General features: G+C 37.4%; 1 protein-coding gene across 5 annotated transcripts in view; it reads left to right on the top strand.

Moving 5' to 3' along the window:
• Positions 1–24671, top strand: part of ARHGAP15 (Rho GTPase activating protein 15) — a 332393-nt gene that overhangs the window by 169043 nt on the left and 138679 nt on the right. For all 5 annotated transcript variants that reach the window (XM_083841824.1, XM_083841823.1, XM_083841826.1 and 2 more), the window contains 2 exons: positions 2205–2303; positions 4165–4291. In XM_083841824.1, the coding sequence (XP_083697950.1) occupies positions 2205–2303; positions 4165–4291 (226 nt within the window). The remainder of the gene's footprint in view (positions 1–2204; positions 2304–4164; positions 4292–24671) is intronic.

The following is a 24671-nucleotide window of genomic DNA, read 5'->3' as shown; positions in this document are numbered from 1 at the left end:
TATGCAGTGCTGAATGCTTGTATTTTCATAAAGCCTGAATTTGCTGAACGGAAGAATGAACTATGTTGTGTCCCTTTTAAGCCTTCAAAATACAGTAAATCTAATTATATATATTGCTTTTACTTTGAAACTGTTATTCCATTTTATAATTTTAATAATGATTTGTTTATACTGGGGTAGAGGCATTAGATTGAATTGTTGCCTGTGTTTAGTCTAATTCACATCTGTGTGTATACATTAATAAATTGTGATATAAGGTAACAATGTTTGAATCCCAAAACTCGCGGTGTGAACTGGGCACGGATCTGGAGGTCACCTCGCTTAACTACTTACCTAAAGTTGAATTTGGGCTTTTTTTTTTTTTCTTTTTCTCTTTCGATAAAGTGAATGGATAGCACATGAGCAGTGGTTAGCATCACGGCAGAGGACTGGTAGCAGAGTTCCAGTTTCCCACGTCACCGGCTCTCCCATGCGCCCGGTGAACAATGGAGAGGCTGGAGGTCTGCTCCTGAAGGGCCGGAGCGGGGCTGGATGGGGCTGGGAACATCTGCAGGCAGGCAGGCAGGCGGGCAGGCTCCCGAGCCAGCGCTGGGAGCCCATTCCCACAATCTCCGCAGCGCTCTCACAGGATGTCTCCGCTGGAGCTGCACTGACGGGATTTTCCTTAATGCTGATGACTTTGGAAACCCTCCTTACAGGCATTTCCTCAATAACGGGAGGGTTATAGGACAATTAATGAAACATTAAGCTGTTTTGTCTTTTTTTTGTTCTTTTTTTTTTCCTCGTAATATTTCAGTTTTCAGAAAGATGCGGGAAGTTTCTTTTGTGTGTTAAAAACTCTGGACACGGGCAGATGCAGTGAAACAGTAGCACTTCAGGTTGCTCGATTTAAGTAAATAGGCTGTGCCAGGTCTTAATGGCTCTGCTCTGCTTTTCCTCACGCTCACTTCAGAGAGAAACCGCAGCGCTCAGCCGTTCCCTGAGAGAGACCTGAACAGGTTTCGGTGCTGAGAAATAGCGTGCCCCGATGAGCAGATTAATGGGAGGACTGAATCTGTGTCCCAAAGCACTGAAACCTGAGCGTGCAATCCGAAAGCTACCCAGGTTTGCACAGGAAACCCTTAATAACAAAATAATAACAATATTTTTTTTAAAAAAAAAGCTTTGGTTTCATTGCTGCTGGGTGCCCAGCTGGTTTGGAGTGTGGGCAGGGTGAGATCCTGCATCTTGCAGGATGTGGGGGAGATGTAGCTCCGGTCGCTTGTCTGCAGGTGGGAAGAGATGCTCTGCCCCGCATCCGCAGCCACGTGGGCCAGGGCACTGCTGGATAACCCACAGTGCAGCACCGTGCCTCAGCTGTGCTGTCTGTAAAATGGCCCTTTCAACCCGCTTTGTAAAATACTTGGAGATCTACTTTGGTGAAAACTTAGTAAAAAAAAAAAAAATAATAGTAATAAAATAATGAAAGTGATGTATCATTATTTTCACGGTGGTTTACTGAAGTTCAGACCAGCAGAATATGCATGCATATTTCCACCAAATATTGTTAGGCAGGGAAACAGCGTTATCAGGGGAATGAATATGCTTTTGATAAATATTCCCAGTGTGGGGGTCAAAAATGTAAATAAACTTCTATTCAGACAAACTGGGGATTTTTTTTTTCCTGATAAATGGGCTCCTAATTACTTTGCTACAGCCATCTTTGATGGTAATTTTCTTTATGTGAAAAACAGTGACTATTAATTTCACCAAAATGCTTTGGAAGTGGACTCTGGGATCACAGGTAGATAATAAATGTGTAAATTCAAAGATAGAGGAATCAGAAATAAAATAATAATACCAGAATAGAAATGCAAACTGAAAATAACAGGAATTAATTTTCACATTGCATTCATTTCTTTCCAGAATGCTTTGATTTACATTTGAACCGTCTATCGTATTGAGTTTCCTGGCTTTTCTCAACTTTTGTCACGTTATCGTTATTTTTGCACTATTTGTGTTTGGTGGTTGCACTGCCGAGACAATATCTCGTTTGTTGTGACATATCCTAAACAGCTTTCAGACAGAGGTTCAAAACTCCTCGGTAACTCCAGGAGATAATTATCGATACAAAGGGAAGCATTTGGGTGCATAGTAGAGAAAACTGCAGAAAATCATCTGTCCTGTGTGCTTTACTTACCTGTCTTTGCCCATCCCTCCCCCAGATCACGACAGTGTCAGGAAATGAGTTCCTCCTCCAGTCGGATATCGACTTTCTCATATTGGATTGGTTCCACGCTATCAAAAATGCAATTGACAGATTGGTATGTATTTGTTTTGGCTGTTACCTTTATTAATTAAGATGTAGCAATTTCAACTTCATTTGCTTAGGCATCTCTGCAGGTTTTAGGCAGTCAGCAGCTAGCAGCTAGCAGCTAGCTAGACATTCCTTTATCAGAAGGATACAAAAATATGTATGCAAATCTACCCAAAAATGTCAGATAAACAAGGTTGTTGAACTAAAATGTCATTTGATTCTTGCCTTGAAATGCAACGCTACATTTATTTCTCTGAAATAACAAGGATGTTGGTTTGCTGAGGGTTGTAAAAGCACACAAGCACTTAATAACTAATGAATTTTTGCATTTTCTGTTTATGCAGCCTACAGTATATAATCTTCAATAGAACTATTAATACATTTGAGCCTTTTATGAATTTTTGTATTACTTATTCACAAGAATAACACTAGCAAATAATATTCCTTTGTAACTGATTGCTGTTATTCTCCCAGGAAGGCTGGGGGTTTTCTACTAGAAGTAAGCAGGGCTGCATTTTATTAAAACAGTTTTTAATTACCAAACCAGATTCAGCTGTAGCTTTTTCTTTCTTTTTTGCCACTCTCAGTACAAATTCCAAATGTCTCCCTTCTATCTCTGCCTGCTCCAAGAACATATTTTTTTAGAGGGCACTGACTTCCCTTGTTCAGTGAAGAATCTGGTGAGAGAAAAATACCCCCATTTCTTGCATTTTTCAAACGTTTTGCTGAAATGGAATTGGCAGTGAGGGCAGAGTCAATCTTGTGGAAAGGGTTAACCTGAGCAGGGCTACTGTTTCCTTAAAGAACTGCAAACATTATATTACCCTGAGGCTATAATCAGCCAAGGAAAGTTTGATCTGATGATGTATGTCTTCATATTGTGCATTTCATTGGGTATGCGAGGATATTGATATCCCACTGAAGATTTTGGGGTGGAGTTTTCCATGGAGACTCAAAGCACTCTTTTTTTTGGCGTGTTATTCAGCTAAACATCTAATAGACCCGATTATTTCTTTAGTGCAACTCCGCAAAGAGGTGAAATCATGGCTTCAGCAGCTTTGAGTGCAGAGTGAGCCACAGCAGCATGTAGCAGGGCGAGGGTACCAGGTGGCAGGGCTTGTCCCTGCCGCAGTTGCTCTTGCTGCATGCCCAGGACAGGATGCCACCCAGCAGCACTCACCGAAGTCTTCACCCATACCATTTGTTCTGATTTTAAACCTTTGAATTTGTGCAGAAAGCCTTGAAGCTTTCCCCACCATTGGGATGGCAAATCTCACCTGGCCACATGCCGTGGGAAGAGGCGTGTGACCAGCCAAAACCAGGTCTCCCTCCTTCTTTGCTTTCTCCTACACGTGATTAAACTCGGTACCACTAATGGTCCCTAATTGTCATTTCGTATGCCAGTGAATTAGAGCAGCAGCAAAGTCCCCTGTTCTTCCCCGTGCTTATACCAGCAAAGTTCAACCCTAGATCTGTACAGATGTTTGAAACAATTGTGTTTGAAAGAACATTTGCCGTGAATATCTAAAACAGAAAGGCTACTTAAACAACCTTCCTCTTTGCAGTAATTTGGAAATAGCCTACAATGTGGAAATCATTTTGGTCTCTAAGGCCTAAAGAAGCAGGCCTTTTGTTTTCCTTACTTAAATGGGAATTTATCTCAGAAATTAAGATCAGTCTGTCAGGGGCATAAAAGCTCTGCCATATGACAAATCTTGCATTACACTTCCCTTAAATTATATACTCACTGCATCACTTGCTGTGTCTATTAGTTTCTGATTCTGTACTGGCATTCTGTAATCTCTTGCTTCATTCTTACAAATAATAATTTTATTAAAAGCAGACATATATATATATTCTTTCCCCAGCCAAAAGAACGGAGTTGCACATCGAGAAATTTGGAGTTCAAACTCAAAAGATCCTCCAGCATCGAATTACTGAATAGCTTAGACACTGAATCCAAAGAACCAAAGCCTGAACACAGAAAATCTTTAAGTAAGATTTTTTTCCTTTCTGATTTTATTCTTTTTTCCCCTTTTTAAAATAACTGTGCCATTATAGGGTAAGCTAATTTTTATTACATACAGAATGTAAGGAAGATCACTGAGAATTGTAAAGCTGAATGTGTTTTGTGCTGATATACATAACTTGCATTTAAGTAAAGACAGTTACTAGCTCCATACTTTTAAAGGGTGACGTTCCCTCCTAAACAAAATAAATTTGTTTAGGAGAAAAGACATTTATTCAAGCCATTTATTTTAAAAAATAAGCAACATGAGTCCTGTGCTAATGGTCTATTGCAGTTGCTTTGTTTCCATTTTAGTAAAATACCTCAAATTGCTAGAGTAATTTTGTCTGTTATATATTTATACACTCAATTGCTGAAAGACCTGGCATATCCTCTCTCGCCGACAATCAGGGATGTATCTATAATTTTATGGAAAGTAAATTTCAGGGATTGAGATTGATTTTTGTTGGTATGATTAGAAAAGAAAGTGATCTAAAACTAGTAGGGGCGTCAGTCCACTGAGACTTTCCTGTTCCAGCTCGTGTTGAGGTGTTTGTGGTACGGTGGGCAGCAGGAGCTGGTGGTGATCCCAAATCACTCGCTCAGCATTAGTTAATTTCACCCTCTCTCCTGAATCTTTGTTTTTCTTCTTTGTTTGGCAGGAGTCACATACTGCTGCTAATGTAAGCACCGTGACAGCTTTAGCCCCGCGTGCTGGTACAAGATACCTATAGGTGCTGAAGGTCTGTGCAGGAATTTGCCTGCACACATTTCAGGATCAAAGTCTTAGATGTTAAGAAAAGAGTTACATTAAGAACACCCAATATAGCTATTTTTAATGATAATTATCCACATAATCATAAATATATGCACACATGCATGCGCTCACACGCACAAATACAGAGATTCATTAAATAGTCTCTTTTTTGCAGACCAAAGCTTTTTGTTGTTGTTTTCCTGTCATCTTGGAGATTTTTAATTTTTTTTTTAAGGTTTCTCTTTCTATTATAAAATATAAAGAAGCCTGAATGTAGCTTGTGAAAAATTGTCCCAATATCTTTCTGCTGTGTATTACATTGCATTTCTCAAAGGAAGAAAAAATAAGACTTGAGAGCATGGTAAGTTTTGAGGGCCTGATTCTGCTCTCATTATAGCTAATAGCAAAATGCTCATAAACTGTCTTATCACTTGGGGCATTTTTATTTATTTATTTTGACTTCTCACATATCTTTAAATGATAATTTGTCAGACAAAACAGAAAAAGTGAATACGAGCAGTGGCATAGACTTAGTCTACGTTTCCTTTAAAACCTTAGAGAATTATGAGTAACCTCTGTTTTGTTCAAGGCTATTTAAACTATTAAAAATGTGAAAATATCTGCTGTGAAATCTCAGTGAATCGAAGCTTGTATCTAAATACTGTAGCTTGGATCGCTTCTAAAATATGTATTCAGAACTTTTTTGGCCCCTCGAGATCAAGTAATTATGTGGAATTAGAAAAATCATATTATTCACTTACTTATTAGTAGTCTGAGCACAAACTGTATTGTCAGTTTTCTGCCTTTGGCTTTCTGTGCCCTTAATGTTCACACAAGTATCGTAGCCAGAATTATCGGCAGCTAGAGCCAAAATTGCTTTAAAAAGGCATGAGAACTGGTAATGACACATTGTTAGCAGTTAACAGGTGGTCGTTTCATTGTCCAGTTTGACTGCAGAGCACAGAGAAGATATGTGCAATATCTGCAAGTGTGTTTATAAAGTTCTTGTAAAGTTTAACGATTTTATAATTTTATAGTGCTCTTATATTATTGACTGCTGCCAATGTTGAATCCAGACAAAGGAGATTTTTAAAAGATGGCTTAAAACTCCTCCAGTTTAGCACGAAAGACAAGCAAGTGATGTGTGTTAGCAGGCCACCACCACCGCCAGTAATCTTTAATGAAATATTCAGACAGCTCACTCATTTGTATTTTCCTTCTCTGCATTTAAGGGCTGCAAAAGATGTCCAGTTTTAGACTAGATACTGCTGTGCTGCTGGTCTTTTTTAGCAGCACAAGTATATAGAGGACAGGTATATTCTACCTAAAGCATTCCAATGATTTATTCTTTAATTTAAAACTGGGGAGACTGCTCCTAGGGACCAAGTAGTAGGAATTCGTTTTTTTATGTTTAATCCTAATTGCTTCTGCTTACACTGCGAGGACAAATAGTAGTTCTCAGTTACGCTTTTTGAGTTGTAGACACTGATTTCATTGAAAATTGGGCTTAAACTGCCAGACTCAATTTCCAAAGTTCACACAATGTCTGTCCTCTTGGTTATGCAGCTTTTCAGTGGCTTCTCATCCAGTGTGGGTTCAATTCATGTTTTAACTGAAGTTTTTTTGAGCTAAGAAATAACCAAGGATGGCCTTGGGAAATGTTACCAAAATATCTAAAAGTGTGATCCCGCTTTCAAATGCATGGAAAGAGATTGCTCTTTATTTTATGATGGCAACTATTTCACTCATTTAATTTCTGAAGATATTGCCTAGGCAGGAAGAACACGCTTTTCACCTAGCAATCTCCACTGTACATTTGGTGCAAGAAACCTGCCTTGCTCCACTGCTCCTTTCCATGTGAAGAAATCTTTTAAAAACTGGTGGTAGACTTCATAATTTCCAAGTAATTTCATTATCGTTCAGATTGTAGGGTTTTTCTTTTCCTTTGGTTGCCAAAAAAAAAAAATAAAATTAATTAGTACCAACTATAATTGGGTCTGCCGGTGAGTAGCCTGCCATGTTAATTTTATCACATGAAAACGGGGCACCGGGGTTAGTCTGAGAATAGAGGTGTTGTCACGGCACGTGGTAGGAAGGGAGTATCTGTGCATTGCAAGTGTCCCAGAAGCTGTGCAGGTATCCAAAAAACAAGAGACCTTCCTGTGTGTATGGACTGCAGGAGCTGCCAGAACAGTCACAGTGTAGGTGGTAAAACCAGTGCTGTGCTCCCTGTTGCACTCGGTGCTGCTTTTTCTGGCCATGGTTGCTTTCTGGTTTGCATTTTGGCCATTCTCTGGGAATTTTGTCACTCAGGAGTGACCTCTTGTGGAAGAGCCGGGGCTTGAGTCACTATCGATTGTCGGAGGGGATCAATTCTCTTCTCCTCCCCCTTTTCCAGACGGAAACAAACGGCTGTGCAGTAGGAAGAGTGCCCTTTGGCTACCGTATCAATCTGAGGGCTGCTCTTGTCAAAATGCACAATCACAAGCTTGATAATGCAATACATTCCCAAAGCACTATATTTCCAACCTGTTCTCCATCATTTCCTTATGGCGTCACATTTACTCAGTTCATCACATTCTTATTAATATTTTAGGTTTCCTTGAAAGTGATGGAATTCTATTTTTATTACAAAAGCAACAAGAATAAATACTAATTGTTGTCAGTTATTTCCTTATGTAGTGGGAACAGTAATCTGTTCCTCAGCTTTAGGTTGCCAAAGCAAAATAATTAAATATTTTAGACATTTAAAAAATCTGTGATATTAGATAAATGCAATTTGATCTCCTTGTTTGCCACATAAAAGCTGGAACTGCCTGAATTGATAAGATTGAATTGCATTATTTTTATTGTTTCTACTCGCATATTTTTCTTATCTTCAAGAACACTTTACTGAAAATCCGGTGGTTAGTAATGCAGCAGTGCGACGGATCCTGTAAAAACCTCCTCCATGTTTGAATTCTAGCTTAGAGAGCCACAATTACAGTGTCAAGATTTAAAATATATATAATGCTATTTTATATATATTTTTGTATATATATCTCAGTGAAAAGGAAAGTCTTTATGGGCTGCACAGTGTTATTGTTATTCATGATGTCTTTAGAGCCTCAATAAGAGTAATTGGGGATCGGAGCATCATTGTGCCAGACACAATGCGACACCAAAGTAAGACAATTCCTGCCCCAGCAAGCTCTCAGCCTGGATGAGGACAAGTTGCAACAGGTGGAAAAAGCAGACAAAAGCAGGGGGTGGAAGGAAAAGTTGACAGCAAAGCCGACATGTCATGCATATTAAACAGCAGGCTTGGGATTCCTTTCCCCCTCTTCATTAGGATCGGGGTGTTAGCCACCCTGGCCACTGGCCAACTCAAATAATGATATTTTGCTTACCTAAATTCCTCTTGCACTTTCAACCAGGAGTCGTGGGCCTTTTTAGTCCCAAAGGGGAAGGCATTGCTCTATGCTGCTAGCTCAGAAGTTTCCCCATGGAATGACCGCAGGGGAATGTGTGGATATGCCTCCCAGCATCTTTTTAATTATATATATATATAAATATATTATAATATCTTCTGGTTCACAGTTTTGATTTGCATTCAGAGGTGCATTTTTGTAGTGCACTTTTTTTGCAATTTTTTGCACTACAAAATCTTTTGGATAAGTCAGGCACCCCATGCCTAGCTCTTAAGTAAGGGCTGTGTGTGCTCTAAAATTGCCCAAAGTTGCTTTTCCAGTTTCATTTAGTTTTCTTTGCTTCAGAGGGCTGAATTTTGAAACTTGAAGCATAGCATGTAAATATTCTTAAGTAACTGCTAACATATCCAGAATCATCTCTGAATGCAGTTTGTTAGATAATTAAGACTGTACAATGTGAGGGGGGAAAAAAAAAAAGAAAACAAAAACAAACAAAACAACAACAACAAAAAGAAACGACAGAAAACCATTTTGGTTTTTCAGTGGTCTTGAGGAAAGAACGGGAGAAGTCTCTAAAGCTTTAACCCCTTCTGGCTTGGTGTGGTGCTTGCTTCTTTCCCCATCACAGCCCATTTATTGTAGTTAGATGTGAGGTTCAAATCTAAATGGATGCTATTTAGGGAGTCTTATTAGTTTACAATGGTAGCATTATGTATAGGTCAATTATATTATTTTTAATAAAACCAAGAAATATAAAATAGTAATGTATTTCAGTGCTGCATTACCAACAACAATTAAAATAGAAAGCAAAAGTCAAGCTATATGCAAATATGCAGCTTTCTACTGCAATGTTAATTTCCTCACTCTACAGCTTGTATATTTGGCATTTATTTTCATTGCATCAACAGGACTGCAGTCAGCTTCAGATACTGAACAAGCCCACAGAAAGAAAATGCAACTTGCTGTTTATGGAGGGCAGGAGCATTCATTTGGACTAGAGGGACTATACTATTTTTTTACTTATTTTTTGTCTCAGGTTTCTCTTCAACATTTATTATAGGTATTCTGTTTTCTTAAAGCTTAGGAAAATACTGATTCAGCAACAAAAAATTAATAATATTGTGATTTTGGAAGCAAAATATGCCAAATTCAGAAACAAATTGTGTCACTATAAAAGGAGATTATGTCACACCCAAAATAACAACTGACTGTGACAAGTTCTGATAAAAATGTGGACTTTTCCTGAATTTGAATATCCTTTTTCCATCAATTATATTATAATGTTTCCTTAATTCTTTGTTTTATTTCTACTTCACTTTCCAAAATCCTTCCAGAGTTTACTATTTGGGTTGAAAAAGCATATTTTCAAATTGGGCATAACCAAGTTCCATATAAACGTTTGGCAGGGAAATCAGTGCATGTTCACTTAATTCATTTTTATTGAACCAAGTCCAGATTTTTAGTCAGGAAAAAGTTAGATATTAATCATATCTGAGCAGGATCATTAAATTTTCCTTTACCTACTAGAACAGCAGGGTCATTATAGAACCATGAGAAGTTAGCTCACTTATTAATCTTTACAATTACATAAAAGTGATCATTTTTATAGTACTTAAGAGTAGCTCCTACCCATTACATGAAGAGTATGTGGGAATATTACAATATAATATAATGTATTATTATAGATGTGACCTGTGACTCATTGGTCTGCTCACTGACACACAACTCTGTAAAAGTTATCTGTTTGAGCTTGGATAATCTTTAATTGTTTCATATTCCTTGTGCTCGTTTATGGGGCATACTAGTAAATAGAGAGCTAGTCACCGAGTTATTAATTACCTCATTATTACTTAATTATCGCTATTGCATACTTCATTTTTATGGAGAAACACATCATAAAAGAAGGTATTTTATACTGTCCACTACAGTTAGGTATGAATGACAGTGATAGCTAGTGGAAGATTCAGTTAAAGAGAATCAATCAGAAATCCTCACTATAGATTACTATCTGGTTTCTTCTGCCATTTCCAGCAAACACTTCTCATCTTTGACTTTGAAACCCAACAGTTTAAACTGGGTTCTTGTTTCAGTGGACTAATCCCCTTTCATAAATCATGTTCAAGTGCTGAAATAATTTGCACATCATTTAAAGAGTATTTGCTTTGAAACATTCACCTCAAGCCCTTTTGTATATCCTTTCTCTCTAAAGATTTGTAGTATTTGTTTTGTTCTCTGAGGTATAAAAGACCTGAGTAAACTTTATTCCTGTTGTTTCAAGATTAGTGAAATAAAATGCATATTTATTCAACTGGGACTGAAAGGAGCTTTAGTAAAGACGATCATACATACAACCCGTGGGAATGTTATAATACAAAATGTCTGTCTTAAAATCTCTTTAGGTTTGTTCAAAACACTATTGAAGGACTTAAGTTTAAACAGAAAAAAAAAAAAAAAAGGTTGCAAATCCATATTTCTTCTTGTTGCCAAAAAAGAGAGTGGCACCATATTTTTTTCTTAACAAAACAGACTCCTACGTGTGCACTCAAGATAAATTTGATATGGGGGCATGTAGAGACTGGATAGTCATGATTACTCTAAGTTTTTTCCTGCTGAACTACACACACTGACTCACTGTTTAAGAAAGCTGCATTTTGGAAAAATGTGTAGGGGTTGATTCAAACAGGCAATTACTTCAGAAAAAGCAATCACAAAGAAATCATGATCATCACATCAGCATTCTTGGTATCGGGAGTTGAGCAGTTTGGCCCCTTCCATGTTCTACTATTGGGGTCAGCTCCTGTGATATGTGAGTGAAAATGTTCATGCTGGCTCTTACCACTTTTAAGCCCAACTGTCCAAAATTGCATTGGTTTGGTGCTGTCTCCTAATTCTTTACTAAGTGAGCGTTTACATTGCTAAGTAGTTTGGTGTATGCTGTGCCACATACCATGATTTTTGTTTGAGACAACAGACAATACATCCAGTTACATCAGCTTGACACACCATCACCTGTGTCATCAAGAATATCTCCATTATTTTCCATCTCTGTATTTCACCTCCACAGGGAGAGAATGTAGCCTGATAGCTGGATACAGCTACATAGATGCAGGCATTTACACTGTAATAGGAAATATTTTAGACCACTGTCTTTGGAGACAGCAAGCAGGAGGGACTGTTGAGCTTTGCTCCTTGGGAAAGAAGAGTCAGCACGGCTTTGTGTCACTCCCCTGAGCCTAATTCTGATACCTCTCATAGGAATTATTGAATGACTACCCTGCTTGCAAGTTTGTAGCCAGAAAAATGACTGTCAGACTACATTGTATTCTGAGGTTTCACTGCTATTTATAACTAATCCAGATGCAATCCTCATGGTACTTTGGGAGGAATGTGACAGAAATAAGGAGGTTTTTAGGTTATAAAAGTCTAAATTAAGCTCAATTAGAGAGACCATAAATCAGGCTCTAGATAGGATTACTTACTGCCCAGACTCACCTTTTTCCCAATGGAGAAATCATCTCAATGTTTGTACCTTACAGGTTGGAGGATGTATTTCATTTAATTTATGACCTCTAATCCCACATATTTAAAGATGAATGTAATGGATAGAAGCACGTTATTGTCTCCTGGATTGAGTGTATTAATGCTTTAGCAATGAATGTGCTTGGTAGGATCTCCTATTTGTTCCACCAGCTGCCTGCTGACGTGCCAGACAAACAGGTTGAGGACAAGCACATTAAAGATGTCTGTACTTGGAGGACTTAAAACTTCCAGTTTAAAAGGTGGATTTCTTTATAACCAGTGCTACTTTTTAACCAGAGAATCTTCTGTAGGAAATGGAGTCCATATGATAAAAGAGCCCATTTGCTGTACCAGTAAGTGCGATATACACCCTTATGTAAGGGATGAGAGAGTTTCCTAATTAAGGGCAGGCTCCTGTGTAGGTGCACAAGACCAGCTAGTAAGAAGTTGTAGGCACATGCAGTTCTGCAGCAAAGTCTGTTTGTCCCGTGACACATAGCTGCTGCAATTGTGCCTCTGAAAGACAAAGGGGGGAATACCACTGAAGGGTTAAATGCGATATTGTTTCTCAATTAAGTAAAAGGCTCCAACTAGTTGGCTTTAAATATTGGCGGTGGAGAGAACACTATGACATACGAGCAGCTCCCCTCACCACCAAGAATATTTGGCTCCATTTAATTAATTCCATTGGCCATTGTCTTAAAGAGTGCCCAGGATTCACCCGAGAGGAATTCATTTGCGTTACTATTATTGAAAAGTGTAACATGGCATTATCTGCCTCAGACAGACTTTTTGTAGCATTGAATCAATTCCCCAGTTCTTGAAAACAACTACTTCATTTGATTCCTTTCATAATTAATGAAATTCAGTAGTAATGCTTTTGCCCCTCTGCTCATGCTGGAAGGATGTTCTGAAACTTCAGTGTTTTCAAGCTGAAAACATTCTTCTAATTTTTAGCCTAAATGGACTTGTGGTAGGAATGTGTTCTCATGTCACCATTTAGCTAGCTCTTTATTTTCAGCAGTTCTTTTCCTTCTCAAGTTCGTTATCCCAAATAGAGTTACAGACAGAAGTCATATTCCTTCTACTGCTTGTTTTACTACACTGAGCCAGCCAAGATTTGTGGTTCTTTCCTCTGAAAGGGTGCTACTTTTTTTCCTGATCTCCAATAGCCCTTTTCTGAATCTGCCCCTGTATCAATTCATATTTCTTGCTTATGGGTGTTCAAGATGAGGTCATCTCACAGCCATGTGAAATAGAATTCTCTCTTTTGTATGAAAATGTCTCTCCTGATACATCTTAAGATTTGCTTTTACCTGTTTCATGACCACTTTTTTTGAGATAAAAAGTAAACACCTAGAACACAAGGCTTATCATCATGAACTTCAAGAAGACACCTTGTCCAGAACACAGAAATAGTTTCTCTGCTAGACCGAGTGTGTCTGTGTGTAAAGCTTTATAAGTCACATATGTTATAACTGCACATTGATTGCATGTTTTATAATCACTTTTGCTGCAGAAGGATATCCCCTAGTCCAAGGACCCAGAGCCTAAGGGAGGGTGGCCAGATGCAGGCAAGTCAGAAAAGGAAAGCAGGCAGATGAAGATCTGATAATTTGCCATTTAATAGACTTTGATATAGAAAAATGTAACTCAGAGCCAGTTAACCTTTAGCTTGTTGGGTGTCTCTAATAAACTACTTCATTTAGAGCGGAGGGATATGCGACTTGCATCCACATCTCTCCATAGTACCGCCTTCTAGGACAGAATGGATGTGTCCTTATCAGATAAATCTTTCCCTCACGTCTTCTCTGGTCGCCTTGCAATGTCTGGTGATGCCTGATGTCTGTAACGTGTGTGTCTGATATAAACTAATGATCATATGCATCCCACCAGCCTGGTGCTTTTAAAATGTTGCGTCTGATATGCAGATGTTTAATATCACACTTGATGGTAAAATGTCTTCTGGGACAAGAAGTAAAGGGCAGAATAGGGCAGAGAGAAACAAATGTGGTGCTGCCTTGTCCATAATACCTCCTGGGATGAGTCTATGGAGGAAACTAGATGCTGAACATCAGTCAGGTTTTGTCTTGGGAAAAGCTAGCTGGAAGGGCCAGAAAGTTGGCTCAAAATTAAGTAGTGTAGAAGAAGGTCTCAAGGTCACTCTTTGACAGTCTTCTAACTGGGCTGTGGATACATTCATTTAAATCACAATCTGTCTCATTGTGATGGTTTCCAACCACTTGAGAAGTTTTGCTCCTTCGAATATATGCTTTGTGTATATTTTTTTTTTGGTGTGGAAATATATGTATATTTGTCTTTCTTGTCCGTGTAAAATTAACTATGATGATTTTAAGGTACTATAATGCTTCTACCTTTCTTCATATGAAGGTATTTCAGTTCACGTGTATCTGAATGAAAATCAGAAGATAGCACTAAAAATAATGGAAAAAAATAATGAAAATACTGTACTACTTTAGTTTTTTTACAGTGGTATGTGAAGATCATTGAGAATGATGGATCAAGGGTAGTACTGCTATTAAGGGACAATTGCAGAGAGGGATACTTCATTTATTGTTGTAACAATGTAAGTTACGCATTAGTCATTTCTGAACTGAGAATTTTAGTTTTGCTTAAAAAAAACTTCCTGCTAGATTTCATATTTTAGGCATCTGCTAGTTTGAATTTGGGGTTCAATAATGAGAAAAGTAAATTTGACTGTTAAACTGCCAAAGTGGCTTGGGGTAGAGAGACATAAAAAGGTGAAGGACAGGCTTAAGTAAAGAGGAGTCAAAGTGGTGACATGAGGGAAGGGAAAGAAAATGAAAGGATACCAAAGAACCATTGGTTTTCTGTGTTATTTGTCTAAATTTTACTTTCCTTTGGGATGCTGTAGTAGATATGGTGTGCTGCATGAGAAACAGTGCCAGGAAAGACACAGCAATGGTCTCCTCTCAGCTGATACACTTTTTAAAATCCATTCGAAACTGGTGAATGTGAGGATGGAGAGGGTCCATTAGAGTGATGCTATCTGTTATTAATGGCTAGCAAGTGAAAATTTTCCTTGAAACATTTGAACATGTTCTTTTATTTGGCAAGTATTAGTCCAGAAAATTAAGTTAGCAGAATTTACCTTTTTCAAACAGTTGTGTACTTGGAATTCATCTTTGCTGCTCAAGTTACAGGTCATTACAGTAATAAAGTTTTCTTATTCCATGACGGAATATTCATAATGCCTTTAAAAAATTCAACTAGATAATGGTCCGCAGGATCTGGACAGCAAGACTTCAAAAGGCAGAGTCCTCTGATCTCCAGTTTCCTTATTCATTCTAAGCTTGGAAGGTTTCATCTATCAAGCGCAGATTAAGTTTTATTGGTTGATAGTCTAATTGCATTTGTATTATCTTTTCCCTTAATATTATTTTCTTTTCTCTGTGTTGGATTTCATCCAAATATTACTATTTCCATGAAACAGTTTTCTGAAAATGTTTTGCTTTTGCTTTGATGCTTAACTGCTTACCACGTGAGTGCCACTATAAGGTGCTGGTTCCTGATAATAGCATTTTCCTTCTGTGAGGAGAAGTTTCCACAGTCTTCCGTACTTCACTTATATTTGATAGAGCTCTTTGGTTGAGGCTTTTCATGGACAAGATAAGGTTTGGTTAAACATCTGAACTTTTGAATGTTTATCTGAACTAGATTCGACCTCTAAATTTGTCCATCATTAGTTATTTTGCTTTTCTTTTTAGAGACTAAATTATGCTATTAAATATGTTCTAAAGTAGGTTAAGTCCCTGTGCAGTTTGTCAGCTGGAACATTAATTTTAAAGCTAAAACAGTCTTTTAGTGTATCTTTTCAACATTTTGTCTGAATTTTAACTGTGGTTGGTCAAAGCAAGGGTCAGTGCACCCATGCAAACCCCACATGTAGTTGATCGAAGTGTCTCAAAGTTGTTGTGATGACTGGCCTGATTTTATTTCAGGGAAAGATTGTGATATATAGCAATCATTCGCCTGCCCAGACAAATGTTCCAGTGCAGCTGTTCTGAAGACTGGACGAAGTACTAAATGTCACTGGGTGCCCTGCAACATCTCTGGAGGTCTCTTCTCTGAGCACAAGGGTCAGGCAGACTTGGGGTCCCAGCTACCTGCTGCAGCAAACCCGTTGCAGGAGCAGTGTAGGAGATGCTCATTTTTGGGCTCCCAGTCACACATGCATTTGTTTTTATGCAGATCCTAAAGCTCCTCTAATGGAGGATCTTTCCCATCACCTCCCTGTGCAGCTCTGACACTAGCCTGTAAGCCAAAACAAGGAGCTGTAACTGCTGAAAAGTTTGAAAATCAGTTGTGTTTTAATACATAGAAATCATATATCTGGAAACACAAAATGAAGTTATTGGCAGTGAAGTTCACTCTGTCCGAGTTTTACACTTAGGTTCTTATAGATGTAGGAGATTCCTACCAGCACTTTCACTTAAGGTAAGAAGTAAAACAGATTCTTAAATTCATTGAATTCTTCTGTTTTAAAAAATGAGCTCGTGGTTGATCCTTTGTTCTGCTATACTTACTCGAATGATTTAATTGAGGTAGAGATAATTTGATAAAGTAGAGTGCATGTATAAACAAAGTACGGCAAATGGATTTCAGATCCTTGACTAGATATTCTTTGATTACTTTAAAGATAATGGGTGTGCCTTTCTCCTTCATAAAATATCACATCTACAGTCAATGGAAAATGCTAAACTTGCTTTATTAGAAAAATATACTGGAACTTGAGGTTTGAAACAGCAGATGTAGAAATGAATGTTGCTACCACCTTCATTGGAAATAAACAATTTTAACATGTTGGTTTTCATAACCTATGCACTATAAGTTAATTCTATCCTTTATTGCATGAGAAGCAACAGAAATACATCATGGACCAAAAATATATGGTTATGAATATAATTAAAGGCTGAGCGTAATGGGAATATAATTAAATTTTAAAAAAATATTTATTTTTTAAAATGTAGAAGTATGAAATAAAATTAATAAGAGTCTCAATAAAAAGGAAATTCTTTGGTATGATTTTCTTTCTGGAAAGATCCCGTAAGATCAGATCTGAAAAAAAAAAAAAAAAGATACAACAAGGTATCCAAGTTCATTTCTAAATTTAAATATATGAATCATCTGTACAAATCTTAACAAGGGTGGTATAAATACAGCAATGCCAAGTCTCCCTTGTTCTCTACAGATAATTAGTTTGTTTTCCAAAGCATAAGGCAGAATTATATGTAGGTTTTGAAGTTAAAAGTGCACACATTTCTGGCAGTACCCAGCCACTCAGAAGGGTTTTCTTTTGGCATAACAGTCTCTCTGGTGCTCCTTGTAGAGAAAGGAACTCTGTAACTTACTTGTCCTTTTGTCTGAGCAATTTAATGCAAATTATGACTATTCACATTATGTGCAAAAGGTTGAAAAGTGTTTGTTTGAATTTTTTTTTTTTTTTTTACTAACTCAGTTGGGAGGTAAGCTTAAAGACTTGAAAGTTACTGACATATTCCACAATAGAAGAAAACAAACAGAACTTTGTATTCTAAAAAAAAATTAAAAATTGCATTGGTAATTGTAAATTACTGTTTCAACTTGATCTGGAAATAATCTTTAGTTCCTTGCTCTATCTTCCTCAACCTTTAATTGCATGTTTGTTTTCTTTTGGGAAGACTGCTTAAATAATATTTTGATATCATATATCTCAACTTCAATAGTCATTAAATCAAATAAATTTTTTTTTTCTCTGAAACTATTGCATTTTATATGAGTTGGATGAGATTCTATGGCTAAAACCACTGAAAATCAGGTAGTGAAGTGCAGGGCTGCTGTTCAAGTCCTGTATGTTAGACCATCCGAGTTATTGAATATTTCCCCGGGAAATTAGGAAATCCCCTTTCCTGGGAAAGGGAAGAAGCACACCAAATGCAAAAAGCTGCTCCCTCGCTCTTCTGAGCTTTGCCCATATTTTTCTGTGGCCAGATGAGTCTTAACCTGAAGAGATACAGAAAGTGGCTACCAAAGGAGGCTCGAGACCAGGCATGTCCACAGTGGTCTGTGCTCCTACCAAACTGTGCTCCCTTGTGCACGCAGCCACTTGTGCAAACTGACTGTGTCGAGTCCTAATCCCTGGTACAGGCTCAACGAGAGCATTTTCCCCTTCCCAAGCACTCTGTACTCTCTCTTCCTAGAGCCCAAGCAGCCTGACTTTGTGTGTTGCAGCAGCTTTCATCCAAGTCCCACATGTTTTACATTAGATGAACATAAACTGGTCATACTGTATGAATAAAGCAAACTCATTGATTTCTGGCATTGTGGTTTTTATATTCAAGTAAGTGTGGATAATAGCATTTCTAATATTGTGACAGTACTAAAAAAAAATGTGAAAAGAAAGGATTGGCATGTCCTGGGTGATCTAGTCCAGTCCCTCCTATCACAAGGTACCATGCTCTGTGTCCCCTTTCATAAATTTATTAAGCTTCATCTTAAATTCTTTTAGTTTTATTTGCTACCATGGCTTCTTTGAAAGGGTGTTTTAGAAATTCATATTATGGCCAGTTCATACTCATTTATTCTTGTGCCAACATTGTTCTTCAGTTTAAACAGTTCTTCTCCCTCCCTGCTGTCCTGTTCTCATCTCCTGCTCCTTTTCCTACCCCCACGAGCATATTCGGAGAGAACAATCACAGCCTTTCTCAGCCGTTTTCTAGCTGGCCAAGCACGCCAAAATCCCCATCCACTTCCAGGAGCTAAGCAGCCTCTTTTCCTGGTTCCCACAGCATTGCCTACACCTTGTCTGCTTTGAATTCAGCTCGTGCACATCAGCCTCTGAGGTTGCACCCAGGTGGAGGTTCACCAGGGCCTCGAGCAGCAAGTTTGTACTTTCTCCTCTCTCCCTGGCTTTATTTATGCCTCTTTTTCATAAATAGCTCAGTGAACTTATGACCAATTAATCCACCTAGGTATCTCACTTACTTTCATGTTTCCAACCGCTGAGTTTTCAGTTTGTAACAGAAATATTTTGTATTAATCCCTCTGTGACAGTGCGTCTGGTAGTATTAGGTCTAATCTGTTTCTCCAGCTTCCAGTCTGAAAGTCACTAAAATTTTGTATCATGTCCTGATTTGTGTCTGAGCTGATGATACTTCCCAGCTGTGAGTCACCAAGTACTTTTGAATGCTCCCACTTTTTATGTTGAAGTCATTAATGAAAGCACAAAGATCAGTTCCAAGAATATTTAAGGGCTTGCACTAGTAACTTTCTTTTGATACAGTAGGTCTCCTTTCAACAAAGCTCATTTTAATACCTTATTTAGTCACTTCATAGTTACTGTTTCAGTTCTCTCCATCTTCTCCAGTTTAACTGATAGTTTCCCATTTGGCATCGTATCAGATGTACAACTGGAGTTCAGATAGATTTGGCCTATTGCATTTCCCTTTTATTAAAACAAACAAACAACAACAACAAAATTTTATTAAAGAAAGATATCAGGTTAGTCTGGTATGATCTTCCTTTAAAAATCCAAGACATGCTCAGAAATATTACCTTGCTTTTCTAAATATTTAGCTACAAATGCTGTTAAGAAAATCTGCAGGATGAGTGCCATTTTGTTTCACAATGTAAGCGTGCAATGATATTTTTATACACACTATTCATTTATTTCCATTTATTATTAGTGAGAGACAAAATTTTTTTAAAGTTTATATGCATCAGCGCATGACGCAAAATATGAGTTATACAGTCATTTTATTGAATCTTTACTGCTAATGCACACAAATTTCACAAAGTGTAATGACAATACTGAGCACTTAAGTTGTTCAGCTGTCATATTACAGCAAAATTATTTGCACTATATAATCACTGTTTTCCTTTTCCTATTGTTTATTTCTGAGCGTGCTTCATAAACATTTGCAAATGCATATATAGTTGCTGTGGCAAATATCTGTTTTAAGAGCATAAACTTGAATTACTTCAGGTCCTTTGGTGCCCATGAAAACAAAATCTTCCTAGCATCTCCTGGCCAATGATACCCAGTCTGTCATCTGGTGCCACAGTTCTCGTGTCTACGCTCTGTAGTCACAAAACCTGTAATTTTAAAGCTTATAAACATAGGGATTGGGGGTAACGCCTGATTTCTGTATTTTCCCCACCAATCATTTTTGTAGTACCTCCAAGCAAACCATGTTTTTGTCTCTCATTTTGCTCTTTTGCAAAGAAGATACAATAATTGTAGTGTGGGGATAACTCGTGAGACCTGCCCGGGAACTTCCCAGAGGAATAAAATAGGATGACTGACAAAAGTCTTTAGCTCAATAAAGTAGGTGTAGTGAATTCATTATCCCTAGTGAGCAGGCTTTATTGACTCCATCTCAGAAGATCACAAAGAAAAGGAAGGAGGCAGTGACTTGGTTTTATCAGTGTCAAAACTTTGGTGCTGGCTGAAACACTGACCACTTATATAGACAATAATGCATGCTGCTCATCCCCTAAAGGACTACAAGTAGTTTTACCTCAGCTGCAGGCCAAGAAAATATGAAAATGACGTTGAATTCTGAGTTCCAATGAAGTCAATAAAAGTTAAAGTCATGAGTCATTATATATTTTTAAATTACAATGTCTCCTGGAATGTAGGCATAGTCATACGCCTCTGCATGTTACTTGTATGTTTCTTGGGGAGGATGAGACATTCTTAGCAATTAAACATGCCTATTCCTTGAAATTAATTAATGAATTAACTCCTTTAAATAATTTTTTGCACATATGTGATAGTACTGCTGTTAGACTGGCACTTTCATTATCCAAAATTGAAGAGAACTATTTACTTCTACCTCCCATTTAGCCATCTCAGCTTTGATTCAGTCCTGCAAGATGCTGATGAGGACTCTGGACATGAGTCTGTAAAACACTTGAAAAATCATTAGTTCAAGATATGTGAGATCACAACTAAACCCATGGATCTGTTCATGTGTTTTAAGATAGTTGTGTCTAGGTTTTTGATCAGCGTATTCTGGATTTTGAATGATCAAGCTTGTCCCTTTTATTATTCCATGGAAAAAGAGTTATTAAATCGTAACCATGGGTGTTGTTATGCTACAAGTCATCTCCATTTCTAAGAACTAAGAACTTCCTGAGGCTTTGAAGTCCTCAAGAGTGTTAAAAAAATGAACAGTGCTCTGTCCAGACTAGTTGTTATGTTTTTACCTGCAGAACAAGACTAGTGGAAGAGAAAAAACAAATGCGAAGTTATTTGAATTTCTTAATGCCTTACCCACTCCCACTGCTGCTCCTCAATCTGCATGAGTCCTTTCCAAATGAATTACGTACAATAATTTTGGGTGTTATAATAGACAGATAGACACCATAATAATGTATTTCAGTTAGGAAGAGGTACTTGAGAGAAATTGGTTTTGCTATACACATGATGTGAGACAATCAATAGTGCTTTAGTCTGACAAGCACTGTCAATATCCATTGTCACAGTTCAGAAAGTCATTAATGGATAGTTCTTCAAAAACCAATGCTTTCAACACATGTTAGAAGTGTTCAGATATACTGTACCTGGCAGGAATTAATCATAGGTAAACCTTGGGATTTAATATAAATGTTTTGTAAATTAAGAGTGAAATAAAAGTCGTTGGAAGGAGTGTGAGATCGTGTTACATGGAGTTAGGAAACCTTGCCAATGAAATATGTCGCTGTTTAGGACATATTAAAACATTTTACTTTCTGCCTAGAATGTCACACCCAGGAAAACCAGTCTGCTAGAAATATATTGTCTAGGTACATGATTTCTGTTTTATTTTCTCTACTAAATTCACAGAAAGCAATCTCTAAAATTTTGATCCTTGCCCTGAAAGGGTTGTAGTCTCTCCTGGTTCTTTTAGTTGTGCCCATGCCAAAATTGTAAAGAAAGGCTTTCGCAACTTCACCTTGCAAATACTTTAGCCACAGCTTCAGCCTGCTGAAATATTACAGCTGAAGCTGTAATATTTTTATTATCACTGGATCATATAGACAATGTAGTGCATTCAAATAAGGCTCACAATTTGTCTGTACATCACCAAACTTCCATTGACTCTGATGGTGCTGTTTTTGCAGAACGGTGTGAGGCATAGGGCAATGCATTAATTCCTTCCTTCCTCCTGTGTTCTTGTGTAAAAGCTGCATATATTTTTAGGATTTTTTTGCTGTTGAATAAGTATTCAGGGGATTTATATAGGGCTCCCCAAAAGACAGGTCAGTTATTATCTTGATTTAGGTGTGGTTTTTTTTTTCCTTTTTTTTTCTTTTTCCAGAGAATTTAGCCTCTAGTTATCCTTCCTATTTCAGCCAGTTTTCTTGCAATGCTATTTAACACCAAGAGGCACAAATACGTTTTTTTTTTTTTTTTTCTAATGCTCTATTTATACTATTTTCTTTTTGTACCTGTTCTGCAGGACACTTCCCTAATGTGATAAGCTGTTGTGATTTAATATACCTTAATTCTAGAGCGGATAGCAAATTGCCTGAGGAAAATAACTTGCTTTTTGTTTTCATTTGTCTATTAATACCTCTGGAATAAATAAACACTTTATAAAGTGACCAAAGTAATCAGAAATGGTTTCTTTGTTTGTTTGTTTGTTTTACATCTGAAGGGTCCTAGCTAATTCCCAGCCAAACGTGAAAGCCAGCCTGTGCTCATGTTATGTTTTTTTGCTGCTGGGTTGAAGTGTCCTGTACCTCTTTCCAACAGAAGAGTTAGCATAATATTGTACTTGCTGTTGGGTTCCTCTCTACATGTACCATAAAAATGCCCTGGCCCAGCAAGAGCAAGCATGTCTTTTATTCTTCTGTCTCAAAACTTATTAGTAAGATATAAAAAAATACTTAAGTGAAGAGTCTGTGTAAAGGGACAGGAATTATGCTTCTGTTCTTTGTTGATTTTGAGGCACTTACGTGACTCTGTCAATGTGAATAGCTTCAGAATTGAGGATATGAGTTCATTCAGTGCAATCAATCACATGGCACACCTATGCAGTTTATGCCAGAGGATTTGAGAACAAGCAGTAGATTTATTTCCTATCATTTTGTACTTAGGCCCTTAAGTATCCTGTCTTTCTTCTGTGTGGAACTGCTTTCCACTTTTTTTATGTTGTCTGAAGTTTGCCAGCTCACTTTCATGGAAGACTCATGGCCAAATTCAGAACTTGAAATTTAAAAAGGAAGGTACTACTATATATATATATATATATATGTATATGTATATATATATATATATATTTCATGGTTTTTCAGTTTTATAACAGAATATTTTTTTGTCTCTTGGAAGTAACATTTGGTGCTCTTTTTATTTCTAAATATAATAGCAAAGTCATTTTAATGTGGGGATATCGCGAGAAGAATGGTTTGGCAAGAGAAGGGCTATTTGTAAATGAGATCCCAACAAGAATATTTCTGGCTAAGCTTGGGTTTGGAACATGCTATCTAAACCCTTGAATTTCTGGGAGGTTTGGAGTTTCCCTCTGGTGACTCACATGTTTAATAGAATAGGAAAATTGTCAAAATTAGCTTTGCTGCTGTTTTTAGCTATGTGCTATACCATACAATGTATAACATACAAAATCATCCATGAAAATAATTATTTCTACATCTAGACATAGTTTTAACACTATAATTGCTGTTTTAGGTATAAAACTTCCAGCTGGGTTAATGCATCTTTCTAAGCAGGAGGATCTTTACCCTTTTATCAAATCATAGATTTCCCCATCCTACCATTCACAGTGTGATCATGTTTATTTCAGTTAAAGTATCTTAACAAATTTGGCTTATTCTTAGAGCTAAAAATGTAAATCAAGTGGGCATTTCGGAGTCCTGCAGAATGGGAAATGTGGCAGGCATCTTAACTGACTTAAGAGATATTTTCACTCCTGCATCATTTGGAACTGGGAAGCTTCACACTGAAAGTCAGGAAAAAGCAAACCTACATGTGAATTGATATGGACAGAATGACCCAAAGCAACAAGAGAGTCCCAAAACTAAACACAATTCACTTCACTGTTTCAAAGTACCATTAAGATGCAGAATTAGAAACATCCATTTGTTGTTCTTTTTATAGCACAGCCAAGTGACTTGGAATTTTAGCTTGTCCCTGCCAAGGATTGCTCAATTTCGAACAAAAAGTCCTCAACTATAATGTTAAAAAAGCACCAGCCATCAATTGAATGCTAATCTTTATATTCTATGATATATCACTCCAAGAATGCTACCATTAAAAAATGTGAATTCTATTTTTCATAAGTGATGGATTATTGTACCAAGCTGTGTATTTTCCAGTAAAGTGTCCTTTTATTTGTCCTGTGTGATTACTAGTTTGTGGAAGTATGTGTGGGGTCATTTTAGTGCTGTGGGAAAATGGAGCACTCTTCTGTTAAAATCAGTAGTGAAATCAGAAGCAAACTATGCTCTGATCATCATAGGCATGTGTTTAAATATTGCTTTCCTTAATTGGCTATGTTCTATTTACTTAAAATGAACAATTTGGCAAGTTTTTCTCCCTTGACAACAGCAAAGCGTAAACCATTTTATAAGTTTGGCTGTTAAAATCAGATTTGTAATGTAAACCACAATATTCCAGGGCTGTTACTGTTGCTTAACCAGTTATTTTAGCTTGCC

Source organism: Anser anser, assembly GCF_964211835.1.
Source record: "Anser anser genome assembly, chromosome: 6".
Lineage (NCBI taxonomy): Eukaryota > Metazoa > Chordata > Aves > Anseriformes > Anatidae > Anser > Anser anser.
The sequence above is the reverse complement of the archived record's forward strand: the minus strand, read 5'-3'. Positions and strand labels throughout refer to the sequence as shown.